This window comes from Micromys minutus (assembly GCF_963924665.1).
Source record: "Micromys minutus genome assembly, chromosome: 1".
Classification (NCBI taxonomy): Eukaryota; Metazoa; Chordata; class Mammalia; order Rodentia; family Muridae; genus Micromys; species Micromys minutus.
The window spans coordinates 179,401,880-179,416,333 of NC_137969.1; the positions used below are offsets into that span (position 1 = coordinate 179,401,880).

Genomic DNA, 14,454 nt, shown 5'->3' on the forward strand with positions numbered 1-14,454 from the left:
ATCTGACTATATAAATCAGAGCGCCCCTTGATTTTACACATGCTCAACACATGCTCAATAGGTACTATGGCTTTGCGGTTTATCTGGACTTGGGAAAGAGCAGCAGCCCTCTGCTGGTCAAACCTCTATAATGCAGCTTTAGGAGATAAAAAAATTCCCAGACTGCGGTCGGTCGCTTTTCGATGATGTAAGCCAAGCTTCGGAGGCGAGCGGGGGATGGTTGCGTCATCCGTGTGCGTCCTGAAACATCCTGACAAGCCGCATGGCTGCGGGCTGTGCGGGATCGCAGCGGCCCAGGGCGGCCTCCGAGAGGCCCGTGGCGGGTCAGGCCGGGATTCTGCCTTGCTTAGAGCTGCCGAGCTACGCCGCGGCGTGTGCGCTCGTGAGCAGTCGCTATTCCTGCTTGGTGGCCGCCCCGCACCGCAGGCACATCGCCCTGTCGCCCCGCTACCTGAGCAGGAAGCGCACGGGCATCCGCGAGCAGCTGGACGCCGAGCTCCTGCGCTACTCCGAGAGGTAAGGTCTCTCCGTCCCCTTCTGTGAGCTGGCAGCTCCGATGATGCCTGCGCCCCTTCTCAGCTTGTGAATGGGCCCCGGCTCCGTAACCCCATGGCGCCACGGAAGTAAAGTTGCACGAGTTTCACGAATCTTCGCCCCAGCATCTACCATCGCCTTCTGCGCCGCTGGCTTGAACGCAGTGGCCCAGCTCTTGGGGATGAAACTGGCTGGTGAAGTGTAAGGGGCGGCTGCGGCAATGCTAAAAGCACTCTCCGTGTGGAGACTAGTATTGCTCAGTGTCCAGAAACCCCCCAAGCTGAGCTTTGTTTGGGTATTAAAAGTTTCATTTAGTCACTTCCGGGTGTGTTCTCAATAATCAAATTTTGCTCTCAGTATTAGATTCTAATGTGGAAGACAGCATGTAAACATGGACGTCGTTTCATTGCAAAACATAGGCGGGTTGTCTTATTTCGAATAGTTTCTTCGTTTTTGTTTGTTGTTTTCCCTCACTGGGGCCTAATTGGGGATGAGTGATGGCCCTTGTTTTGTTTGTAGGAACATAAAGTACACACACACACACACACACACACACACACACACACACACACACGTATATTAAACTATTCAAGAGTAACTTGAAAAAAAATCAGAATTTCAATGGGAGGTGATTTGCCTTAATACTCCACAACTAATGTGGTGCAAAGGAGGGCGAGGTTCTGAGACTTATGGATATCTGAGACATCGTTGATGTCTTCAGTGATTCTATGACACTTAAGAAATTGTAGGGATTTCCCACCTGACTGTTGTTCTTGGGCAAATTATCTAAAGCTGTTACCACTCTCAAGGATTTTGGCACAGTCAGCCCCATGAACCGTCTAGCCTGCCTAGAATAATACAGCGTCCTTCAAGGACTGTTATATACTTCTACGTTATTGTGAGAAAAGATTTTGTAACTTTTGAGAACAACTCAATAGGCTGGTATTTAGGTGGTAGCATTCCAGGCGGTGAGTGCCATAAACAGATGGGTAGTAAATGTAAGCTAGAATGCTGGGACCAGAGGCCTGCAAACACAGGATAATTGCAGTGAGGCTTAAGTCAGGGGAAACACGTGCCGAAGGATTCCTTAGTAGAGTGTCAGAGACTGGAAGGTGACTTAGAAGAGGCCATTTGTGAGGGGAATAAGACAAAACAAAGCATATTCTTTTCCATTTGGCACCCTTGGGTTATTTAAAGATGTCAAATGCATTATAAGACTTAAATGCTAAGACAAAATACACCTTAAACTTGATTTAGTTGCCTCCTATATATCCTAGGTGAAGTTACCATGTGGACCTCATGTGGTATATGTTTTGAGATATATGTATGTATGTGTATATATATATATATATACATATATATATATATGTATATATATATATATATGTATATATATATATATATTTTAAATAAGGAGAAAATGATATTTAGTGTTAGGATATCTGTCTTTGAATGTATGACTTGTGGTAAGTTACTATAAGTAGTTTCCCAAAGGTCTTAGGACTTTACACAAATTCATTTAGCCTTGCACTCAGTGATCATAACAGTCCTTAGAGATGCTGAACCCTGGTATCCCTTTAGAAGCAATAATTTGCAATGATCTCTTTACTGTTATGAAAATATCAGGGTATATATACTATAGAGAATATAGTATAGAGAGCTCCTTTCTCTTACTTTTAGATGGATAGGACTAGAAATTTAAGTGAGGCAATAAGACATTTCCTGTTGTCCATGGCCTTAGAATTGTGTTCATAGTAATACATTTTTACATGTAATAAAGAAGTGTTTTGTGGTTTTTTTTAGGGGGAGGGGGAAGTCAGGGAAATTCTTTCAGGAAGTATTTGGTGTGGGAGAAATAGTAAAGCTCATATGTCTTTCTTAGTTAACTGACCTTTTAAATAACCATAACCTATTAGTCTGGACTTGAAATGTGTCTACATAAGTGTCAGTTCTCAAATGATATGGTTGTGTACATGAACATTTCTTTTCACTAGAAAAGATTTTAGTTCAGTTTTTTTTTCTGTATTAAGTCATTGGTTCCAATGATCAGAGGCTGTAGCTTAAATAGAGATGTTTCCTTTATTAAATAGTATCAAACATAAAGCCAATGATAGTAGTGTCACAGTTGCCTATATTTAGTCATGCAGTATCTAGATGTTTTTCCTCCTTAGTCCTGTTATTCCCCTAGTACGACTGATTCAAATGGGTAGCATATAAGTGTCAGCTTATTGCCAGTGCATAGTTCTGAATATCAATACCGATGGTCACTTTAACTTAAGACATTGGAATTTTTTGATAAACTGTAATTGCTAAGATCTGCTAGTGTTAGTCTACAAGACTAGATAATAGCATTATGTTTGGGAAAGGGTGGTGTATCAGAGATAACAGCAGATTATCTTTAAATAGGATTAACAGTCTTGTTTTCCCCCCTTTAACAGCCTTTTAGGTGTCCCTATTGCATATGATAACATCAGAGTTGTGGGTGAACTGGGAGATATTTATGATGATCAAGGACACATTCATCTTAACATTGAAGCAGATTTTGTTATTTTCTGCCCTGAACCAGGGCAGAAGTTAATGGTATGTACCTCATTTTTTTCTTACTTTCTTTACATAATTATTTTCTCTGAACCTCTACTCTGACTTAGCACCCTTTCTACTCCCTAATAATCAATGTTCTCTCCTTTAAAAATGAACTTCAGTTTTCACATATGGAAGAAAACCTGTCTTTCAGTGCCTGTTTACTTCACTAATGTGATATCAGCTCCCTTACACTGCTGCAGATACGAGGAATTCATTCTTCTGTGTTGATATGTTATTCTACAGTATTGCACTGTAAACTCTAGTTATCCATTCATCTTCTGATAGGTGTGTAGACTGATTAGCCTCTCCGCTGTTGTGAATAATGCCGCGTAAACACGGGCTGGCACAGGCCCTTCTGCTTAGTGTTAATTTACTTCTCTTGGGTTGTCACGATAATGTGGTAGCACTACCTTTTTAGTAATTCCTAGAGTGTATGCTGATCTACATTCACACAAGGAACTCGTATGATTCTTTCTTTCACATCTTTTCAGCATGAAATGTTCATGGTTGATAACCATTTAGGTGGAATATCGAGTCATTTTCTTGTTGCTATAACAAACTACTTGGCAGAAAAAGCTTGAAGGATGAAAGGTTTTGTTTGGCTTCTGCTTCACTTAGCTAGGAGACACAGAGTTCAGAAGTTTTCATCCTGCTGGGCCAAAAAACAAAGGAATACTGGTGCCTGACTCAGTTTCTACTTCTCTCTTATTCCCTCTGGGCCCCAGCCTCAATTCTTTCACAGCTGTTAATCCTCTTTGGAACTGTCTCATAGATACCCAGAGTGTGCCACTGTCTACCAGGTAATTCTAAACCCTGCCAAGCTTTGAGAGTGTGTAGCCATTGCAGGTGTATCATTGAAACTGTGATTTGGATTTCCCTGTGGCTAAAGTATGAGCATTTCTCCCATGTGTTTATTGGCTGCTTCCACTACTTTTGAGGTGTGTTTAATTAGATCATTTGCCCATTTTTAATTCACTTTTTTGTTCTTTATATTCTGGATATTAATTCTGACATTTCTCTTGTCTTGCTTGTTGTCTCTTTAACTCTTGAGTGTTTCCTTTGAGGTGTAGAAGTACTTTAGTCTTATAAATTTCACTTCAGTTACAGTCATTTAAGTGTTTTTGGCTTTTGTTTCTTGTGCTTTGGTTGTCCTGTTTTTTGTGCATCTGTATGAGGGTTCTGTTTTGAAATTCTATAGAGAACATTATTAGTTATTTAGATATTTTATTGTACCATGACTTGCTTTTAGCAAGTAACAGTATCAGCCTTCCTTCTGTGGAGCAGGCCGCAAATCCTGCTCCACAGCACTCATGCCCACTGCATCAGTAGGTCTTGCTTGGCTGCTCAGTACTGTGGCATGCAGAACCCACTGACTGGGTAAGATTGCTGATGACATCCCACAGCTCTGGCACCATGAAATTTAGCCAGTGAAGAAGGAAATTTCAGGTCAGTTTCAGTTTTATTTCTCTGGGCCCTGTAAGCAAAGTCTGTTATATTTTAAGCTGTAGGGTTAAAGTACATCTAGCTTTTTGGTCAGACAAAAGCAGCTGTGTTGTTTTGGGTCTCACTGGGTCCTCCCTGACCAGTAACTCATAGGGAAACAGCTCATATGGGACACTGAGATTTTCATTTAGTAACTCTTGTCTCCTGGAGGAAGCCCTGTTTCCTAGTCCCCCATGCAGAGTACTTCCATTCAGACTCCTCAGAGAAAAAGAATACACACACACACACACACACACAGACACACACACACACACACTTTAGCTGGCTTGCAAAGCAATATGGTTCTTTTTTATTCCCCTTTACATTCAGCTTTGGATATTCTTATTTTATTACTTCTTTTGTTTATCTCTATAGACTGATAGTTTACTATGTTGATCTCATTTGATTCTGTTATTTCTTTTGTGTGTGTAATGCAGTAACAGGTACTCTTTGACCCACCTTTATATGAATGTTTTGTCTGCGCACTGTTTGCATGTAGTGCATACTGAGGCCAGAAGAGGGCCTCAGATGCTCTGGGCAATTTGTGAGCTGCCAAGTGAGTTCTGAGAATCAAACTCAGGTTCCTGGAAGAGCAGCCAGTGTTCCTAACCATTACGCTTTTCCTCCAGGTCTATACATTGTGTTGATGGTAGTGTTCTTTCTTCCACTTTGGGTTGTAGGACTCACATAAGCATCTTTTTTTAATATATCTTTTTATATATTTATATAATCATAAATGCTCTTAGGGCCTTGCTATTAGGATATAGTAGTCTTAATGGGCAGTTATTGTATTTTAGGGATTGAAGCTTGGTATCCTGTACCTGCTTGGCCTACTAGATTTATTTTTCTGGTTTTCTGAGTTTCTTTTTTTTCCTGGTTAGATTAATTTGCTATTAATCTAACCAGGTTACTTATAAATATGGCCTGGAGATTTTCCCCTGAAAAATTTGAAAATTCTTTGCCCTATACCTTTGAAATTGTAGTTGTAAATAGTGAAGAGTTTTCTGGTTTGACTGTTTGAAAGTTTTATAAATTTCTTGCACACGATTCTGTAGGTTCTTTTGCTATTATTTTACTGAGTAGATTTGTCTTTGGCCTTCTTTCTCCTTTGAGAACACCATTAGTAGTTTTTTTTTTTTTTTTTTTTTTTTTTTTTTTTTTCATGGTGTTTCAAAGATCTTAATTACTGTCTTAATTCTTCCCCCCTCTCATTTTTTTTTTGAATGTGATAATTCAAAAGAATTTTGTTGGAACTTTGTAGTCATTTCTTCCACTTGATCTAGTCTGATGAGAGGTTTAACTGAAATTTTTAAGAATAATTGCTCTATTGCTATATTTGAGAACTTTATATACTTGGTTTGACTATATTCATGCTGCCTCTGTAATTCCCCCCAGTTCCTCCCTTTCCCATCCGGTTATCTTTCCCTCCATGTTATCTCTTTTTAATGTCCAATTTGTGTTGGCCCACTACCCCTGGACATGGGGCCTGTCTATGAGTGTGGTTGGTATACCAGGTATCACACCATTAAATAGAACTGACTTTCCCTCTCCAATAGCAATCAGATGCCAGTAGCTCCTTAGCTGGGCTGGGGATTTGTGCCCACAGCCCCTCCTCCATGCTGGGACTTTGTTTGGCTTGGGCTTGTGTGAGTCTTGTCCATGTTGTGTGTCCATGTGTGTAGACTTTTCTTGAGGAGATGACTTCTTACTCCAGATAGGCACCCCGTGACAGACCAAGGTATGTATATCACTAAAGTCCAACTTTATTATTATTAGGGTTATTTACAGGAACACTACAAGTTTTGCCTGGCTCTAGGCAGATTCATTGTAGATGGATCAGCCCCAGGCTCTTATTTCGTATTTGCAGCCATTAGAGCCAAAACACTACACTGTACCATGAGCCCAGGACCAACATTTTTGTAGTTATTGCTATGGTAGATTCATGACCTAGCATTGCTACAACCAGCCACAGGAGATGCTATCTGTCTTTTGTACAAGCCCAGTAGATTGACCTCATGTATGTTCCTGTCCCTAGATCTGTGGTCTCTGCACAGGCCGGCTCCTAGGGGATGTGGGGATCAGCATTAGCTTTCTGTGGTTCAGTGTTTACTGCCTTTGCCTTTTCCTAGCAAATAGCGTTTTGTTTCATTCTCTCAGCTCAAAGTTAGGGGAGTGTTAGTGGAGGCAACTCTTCACCAACTAGATTGATAATAAGATGGGTCATGCCTGAACCTTAGAACCACAACAAGGACCTGCACAATTTCAGTGGTACACTGAAGTGTATACATTGTAGGCAGAGGTAATACAAATCAACAAAACAAGTCTGTCAGAGGGGCACAGTTCTCTGCTAAGTGTCAACATATGTTATGTTTTGGTATGACGTGGTAAGTTGTTTGATTTTTTTTTTTTTGTAAAGTCTTTTAAAACATCATTAATATGATATTTCCTCTTCTGAAGATGGATTTCATGTTTGTTTATAAAGTTCTTTTGAACTCTGGCTCTCTTTGTGATTTTGCGTTCTTTTCTCTTTACAGGGAACAGTTAATAAAGTGTCTTCTAGCCATATTGGCTGTTTAGTACATGGATGTTTTAATGCCTCTATCCCTAAACCTGAGCAGATGTCATATGAGGAGTGGCAAACGTTGGAGATAAATGTAGGGGATGAACTGGAATTTGATGTATTTCGCTTAGATTCAGATTCTGCTGGAGTATTCTGCATTCGAGGAAAACTAAATACCTCAAGGTTAGTGTATGATGAATGAAATAGTAGGTAGGAGATCTTGCTGCTCTGATATTTAACAGAAGTAAGCTTGTTGTCTTTTTCAGATGTCCATGGTTTAGATAGCGTGCATTTAATGTTTGATAGCTAAAAGTTTCTTAACTAACTCCAAAATTTGAAGCTGTGCTTGGGCTTTTGTAGAAGTACAGTGAAAGCAAAACAAATTAACATTTCATGTGAAATTGGCCAGTTATGTATAGTAGCCTGGGCCAGTAGTCCCAGCATTTTGAAGGCAGGGGCAGGAGGATCATCAGTTAGAAGCTAGTCTGCCACAGGGAGATGAAAACCAAAGGTCAAAAAGTAGCTGGGTAAATGACAAGATAGCGCATCTGGAATTGGAGCCACAGTAGACTAACTTGTGCAAAGAATCCTTCTCTGTTGAAGCAGTCGTGCCTCATTTTTTCTTTTCTTTTTGCATATGGTTGTTAATGTTTTTAAAATCTGTTCATTTACAGTTTGCAATGTAAGAGCTCTGTAGTTTCTGAAGATGTAGCAGAAACTGTCATTGAAGAGGTTGTTGAAAAAATTTCAAAGAAGAAAAAGAAGAAAAACAAAGACACGGAAACATGTGCAACATCCGACAATGTTACAGAGGCGGCAGATGTTACAGATGTCACTCCAGAGGAAGAGACAGACCTACCGTGTACTGATAATGTGAGTCACTTCTTTGAGGAAGAGCCAAAAAAGAAGAAAAAGAAGAAGAAAAGGCACCAGGAAGATCAGGACCCCATTTTCCAGGCCAGTGACTCCAGTGGCTACCAAAGTGACCATAAGAAGAAGAAAAAGAAAAGAAAACGCAATGAAGAGGCTAGCTTTGAGTCGCCTAAGAAGAAACAGTAATTGTCTTTTCTGTTGTTAACATATTCAGATACACAGATGAATAGATATTTTGAATGGTAGAAAATACTTATGGGAAGTTCACAAACAAATACTTGATTAGTAATTGGGTTTTGTACTGAAATCATACAACTGACTATATAAATTTTGGGTATACCAGTATTATTAAAGTATTATTTTATTACAGTTCAGTAGAAAGTGTTAGCACGTGCTTTCACTCTTGACTCATATTGATAATGGTCTACATAAAATTTTACATTCTCAACATTTGCCAAAGAACTTTATCATACTTTCAATTTTTTTCTGATAATAAATTTTGTCTTGAGCCAGAACATTTTTTTAAAGCTCAATACATTTACCAGGTTTAAATTTTTCTTAAGCATTATTTCTATTTTATTTAAAATGTATAGTTAAAGAAGATGATCTAGAACTCTTACAAACCCTGTGTCTATCAGTGCTGAATATATGTGGTGGGCGGAAAATTCATTGTTCACTCCCAGAGGGTGTGTGTGCAGGTGTTCTTGAATTCTGAGACTGTAATGGGAAGGGCTGTTAATTTTTACTTTGTGTTCTTTATTTAATTATATGTGGATCATGAGCAAGATGAAGATGGTTCTTGCTAGTTGAAAATCTCTAGTAAGTTTTTAATGATTAGGGGTTGTCTATTAGACTTGCTTTGAAGAGGAGCTCCACAGTCATTATTGCTTCATTGATAAAAATGGAAGGTGTTATGCCTAGTCAGAAGGTGGTAATGAGGAAAAGCTGGTTGAGGCTCATAATCAGTCTATAGCAAGGCATTTAGACACTTAGTATCTGTAATGTATTGAGGTCTAAGGATATAAAGTCAATCAAGATAGTGTAGGTCCTTCCTTCATGAAGCAACATGAAGCTCTTGTGTGTACACAGCCTAAGTGAGGAACTAAGACAGTAATGTAATAAACACCGTGAAGAAGACATTGACCACTCTTGGTTAGGGTTGACCTCCATGTGGTCATTGCTGTTGTCACTGACTGGTGACATAGTGTGAGCACCAGTTTAATGTTTGATAAAGAATAAATTTTGGCAACCATGTTTTTGACTTAATCTATGGTGTATAGAGCAAAAGGAATGGCAGCAATTTAATATGTGCAGTACGTATAACCAACAAAGGAAAGGCATAAACCAGCATCTTTCACTCGGGAGACTTGAAATGTTTAGGTGACTTTCAGGTCTCTTCTTGAACTGTGACTATTCCAAATTGACGTGTGTTGCCTGTTAGTATAAAATAAGAGATTTTAAATTAAAGATGTGCAAAAAATACAAAGAATACCCAAGAGCAGTTGTTGTTCCCTCCTCTTGCCTCATCCCTTCTTGTTCTCATACCCATCCACTCTCCTTTCTCCCTCAACCCTTGACGGCTATTAAAAAACGGGATATAGATCTAAACAGAATTCTTGGCAGGAATCTAATGGTGGAGAAACACCTAAAGAAATGTTCAACATCCTTAGTCATCAGGGAATTGTAAATCACAACTTGAGATTCCATTTTACAGCCATCAAAGTGGCTAAGATAAAAAACTCAAACAGCTCATGTTGATGTGGATGTGCATCAAGGGGAACACTCCATTGCTGGTGGGAGTCCAAACTTGTACAACTGCTTTGGAAGTAACTTTGGTGGTTTCTCAGAAAACTGGGAATAGATTTACTTCAAGCCACAGCTCTGAGGCATATTACCCAAAAGAACCTCAACCATACCACGAAGATAATTGCTCAACTGTGTTCATAGCAGCTTCATTCATAATAGCCACAAACTGGAAACAGCCCATATTTCTTTCAACCAAAGAATGCATAAAGAAAATATGGTTCGTTTACACAATGGAATAGTACTCAGCTATTAAAAACACTGACATCATGGAATTTGCCAGCAAATAGAACTAAAAAAGATCATCCTGAGTGATGTAACCCAAACCCAGAAAGACAAACATGGTCAGTACTCAGTTGTAAGTGGACTTCTGTCATAAAGTACAGGATAGCCCTGCCAGAAACCACAGACCCAAAAGAGCTAAGTAGCATGGAGGACCCATGGGAGACACTTAAATCTTACTAAGAAGGGGAATCGGAAATTAACCTTTTTTTTTTTTTTTTTTTTTTTTTTTTTTTGCTATGGTGATTTAAGTAAAATATTAATTTTAGTTTCCAATTTTTTCCTAATGGTTAAATAAGATTGTAGATGAGGCTCACCTTACTTTGAACAATGCTATTTAAATGATTATGTAAGTTGAAAGGGATCTCATCTGTTTCATGATAACCCCCATTCCTCAAAGAATTTGGAGGGGGAAATACTATCAGTGACATTTAAACTAAAGATTTAAGTGATGGCTAGGATGGCTAGGTCATAATTATATCAAGCAAAAAAATTATTTTTCCATAAGACTCTTGAATGTGCTAATGAGAAGATAAAAGGTCTACATGTGAATTAATGTATCTACTCAACAAATGTATGTATGATTAGGATATTGAATATGAAAAGAAAATGTTTCTTAGACGTTTTCATGTTTTAAGAATTTTCTGTTTAGTTCGATGTCCCCTTTTAAAAATTGAGTTTTCTTAATTCTTAGGTTTCATTTGTTTTTGCCTTTTTTTCTTATATATTCTAGTAACTACCATTGCCAGATTTTTGTAGGCCTCATATTCACTTGAAAGATGGTGTCCTTTCTTGTACCAGGAGCCTTTTAGTTTCATAGGGTCTGATTTTTTTAGTTGCTGGTCTTCATGCTTGTGCTATCAAAGTCCTGGAAAAAACACAGGTATACATGGTTAAAGAGGAGTAAAGGAACAGGAAGGGATAAATTTGGGGCATATGAGAGGGCAGGCTAAAGAAAGGGTATGGGGAGGAATAGCTAACCTTAAGGCCTTTTGGAAAAGCCATATGGAAACTGTAGAAACTTTAAATATATACAAATATGTGTATTAAAAATAGTTGAAATTTCTACCCTATACTCTAATAAATACCATAGCTAATACCGTCTCACTTAGAAGTCTCCACAAAAAACCTCAGTTACACATTTTTATTAGTGTCTTTTAAATTTGCTTGCCTTTCATTTGGGAGGCCATCTTCATTTTGTGATTAAACATCTAGCACAACTCCCATGCTCCTGATACTCTTCACAAGGATACTGGCATCATAGTACCACTTTACAGGCAAAGTACATGGAAAGTAATCTAGCCTTAGCTCCTAGTACATAAGCACACGCTCACACATAGACACAGACACACAAAGGACACACAGACACAAACATACCACACACACGGAGCTTGTAAATGGAATTACCTTGCAACAGGTCCCCACAGATTGATGAATAAATGAATATAAAAATATTTTTTTCACCGTTGATATCCCATAGACTTTAACATTATGGAATATTGCTAATATTCATAAACACACATTCATACAAAACACAGTCACATAGACACAAACAACACATCATACATTGAGAGTGAGTTTTTAAATGGAGTTACCTTACTATAGTCTCACAGGTTGATGAATAACTATGAATGTAAATAATATTTTTACCATTGATATCCCATAGACTCTACGACATGGAATATTGCTGACGTTCTTTGTTACCCTTGAGAAGTTGATAGTAAGATCCTACCGCTGTGAATGCTGCACACTGGAGTCAGAACACAGAAATCATGCTAGGACTGACCCGGAGGCTTCATGCTGACAAGCTTTTACCATGATGGAAAGTGCTATGAACATCACTAGAAGAGAAAGCAGTCTTGCCTAGCTATGAACCCTGCAAGCTACCTTAACATCCAGCAAGACATGGTCATTGGTACAATAGTGCTATAAATGTCATGGGAGAAGCCAACCACTTTATGATTGGATTTGAGGCCAACAAGATTAAACTCATACCTAGCCCTGTTATCGGGATCAAGAACCTGCAGCTAGAAAGGTCGTTAGCAGACTAAGATCTCATCAGTGTTATTCTGCTCAGTGGACATAGTATTAAGCTGACGATTAAAAGTTTGTCATAAATAAGTACACCTCTCATCCCTCACCAGAGAAGCTTTTTGCAACAGATGGTGATTAATGGAGAGACTCACAATGGTTGAGATGCAGAGAATGGGAAGCTGTGGCTCAGATTTCATGTCCCTTCTAAATCTAGGTGGAAAGATTGCAAACATCCACTGGTGGAGTGGAATGATACAAAGCAAATATATGCTTTCTAGACACAACAGGAAAGTTGCACCATAAGAACTCAGTGTAGCTTTGACAGTATTCACAAGACCTGTGCAATAAATTGGTCAAATTCCTGGCAGGTATCAGGAAGGTTTACACACATCCCTATGATCTATTGGGAATTGATAGCTTCCAGGAAGGAGAGACTCCTTTTTCTTTAAGGGTGTGGTCTCTTGTAGGCCTTCCATGCTCCAGTAGATGCACACAAAGTAATTTATATGGTCAGCACAAACTGAGCTTGATGGATTTTGTTGTTTTTGTTTATTCTTTAAAAGTTTGATAGGGGAGGGAGGATAGATTAGAGGGTGGTAAATTTTGTCAAAACATGGTGTACAAAATTTTCAAATAGCTATTTTTAAGTAGAAAAAGTTGTGGAGGCCAGAGCCCAGAGACGATGTGGCTGTGGTCATGCATACGGTTTTTGTCTTCATTATCCCTGCATTCATCCCACGTGGCTGCTTTTGTTACTTTTCTGTTTCACAGATAACAAGCTAAACGGATCTTAAGAAGTAAACATAAATTTGAAAAACATTTTATAAACCATAAAGTAAGAACAAAATTGCAAATATAACAAGTTCTGAGCTTAATATTGTTTTCTTGGCATTTCTCTGGGAATTTCATGTGAAGTTCAACTTCTGTCCACTTTAGTATATCAGTGGGTTCCTATATCGAAAGCAGGACTACTGAGATGTTTGATCTACACTCCTGCCCAAACTTTGCCTTCACATCAGTAATTAATCTCACAAAATTACTGTTTTGTATTTTCAAGTTAATATTTGATCTAGTGGATCATCTTAACTCGGCTGCCTTTTCTCAGGCAATTGGAATTCTGACCCTGTTCTTCCATATACTTACTGAATAATTGTCTCTGAATATACTTATTTGAAAATGTAGAAAATAAAATAAATGTAATAAGGTATCAAACCAGAGTAAAAACCGAAGCAGAATCACTTAGCTACAAAAATTTAATAACAAATAAGCTTTAGCCTGTATAATTGTAATTAGTTTCACATTGGCCGAATATACTTAGAAAATGCTTAGTACTTACTGACTTGTTACTTTATAACTGTAATTTTGCTACTGTTATGAACTATAATGTAAATGTCTGATATGCAGGATATCTGATATGTGACTCTCAAAGGGGTCTCAGCCCACAGGTTGAAACTTTTGGTCTAGAAGATAGTGTTGGGAGTGTATTCATAAATGACAAAGGCTTATAAATAGGTGTAGTACAGGAAAGAAATTCCTTAAATTCCCCATCTTACCGAGTGCTGTTATAGCACAATGTCCTGATCTGTAGGGAAGATCACTAGTTAAAGATCTCTCAGTAATAAACCCCTGTCATACTGTATGTAAATAAATTTATGCTTATGTATAGGGCACCTTAAAGAATACTAACTGGATTTGAAAACACAAGGTTTCAGTGCTCAGTGTTTTAAAATATTCATACTTAACTTACTGCCTCTAAAATTTTCTTAACTACACTGGTTTGGCCCCAAATGGTAGAGCTACATTTACTTGCTGTCTTGGTGTGGGCTTTATTGCTATGAAGAGACACAATTATGAAGGCAGCTCTTAGAAATGCAAACATTTAATTGGGGCTGGCTTACAGTTTTAGAGGTTCAGTCCCTTATCACCATGGTGGGTGGGGCTTTAGATTTCTTGGGCAAAGAGCCACGGGAAGGAGGTTTTAGAATTGCCATTCTGGGGAAGCAGAAACTCCAAGTCTAAGAGCTGCAGGAAACAAAGCATACAAAATGTAAGAATTGGAAAGGCCCCTACTGGGTTTGGGGTAGCAACTATGAAATAAGATTTTAGTAAGTAATAATTCAGAAATATCGGAGGTGTTAGCAATGCAGATGTTTGAGAGTGCCCAGCTGCATGTGTGTGTGTGTGTGTGTGCCTTTCTGGAATCCAGAGGTTTTGGGTGGATGGCAAGAAGTGCATGCTCAGCCACCAGGAGTTTAGAGTGGATTAACTACCGCTACATATCTCCCTCACCTATGTTATCAGGT

At 38.7% G+C, this 14,454-nt stretch overlaps 1 protein-coding gene across 1 annotated transcript; it reads left to right on the forward strand.

Annotated features, from left to right (window-relative positions):
* The first annotated feature begins 255 nt into the window (after nucleotides 1–255).
* On the forward strand, nucleotides 256–12,248 carry POLR1F (RNA polymerase I subunit F). The gene is made up of 5 exons (XM_080921247.1): nucleotides 256–516; nucleotides 2,973–3,114; nucleotides 7,134–7,342; nucleotides 7,834–8,214; nucleotides 11,784–12,248. The coding sequence occupies exons 1-5, from the start codon at nucleotides 263–265 to the stop codon at nucleotides 11,806–11,808; spliced, it is 1,011 nt and encodes a 336-aa protein (XP_080777373.1). The 5' UTR covers nucleotides 256–262; the 3' UTR covers nucleotides 11,809–12,248.
* Nucleotides 12,249–14,454: the final 2,206 nt, after the last annotated feature.

Bases quoted from the DNA above. Each gene is read 5' to 3' on its own strand.
- POLR1F (XM_080921247.1), top strand. From the start codon at position 263: ATGGCTGCGGGCTGTGCGGGATCGCAGCGGCCCAGGGCGGCCTCCGAG. The intron at 3,115-7,133 runs GTATGTACCTCA...TTCTCTTTACAG, and splicing joins AACCAGGGCAGAAGTTAATG to GGAACAGTTAATAAAGTGTC. The intron at 7,343-7,833 runs GTTAGTGTATGA...GTTCATTTACAG, and splicing joins GGAAAACTAAATACCTCAAG to TTTGCAATGTAAGAGCTCTG.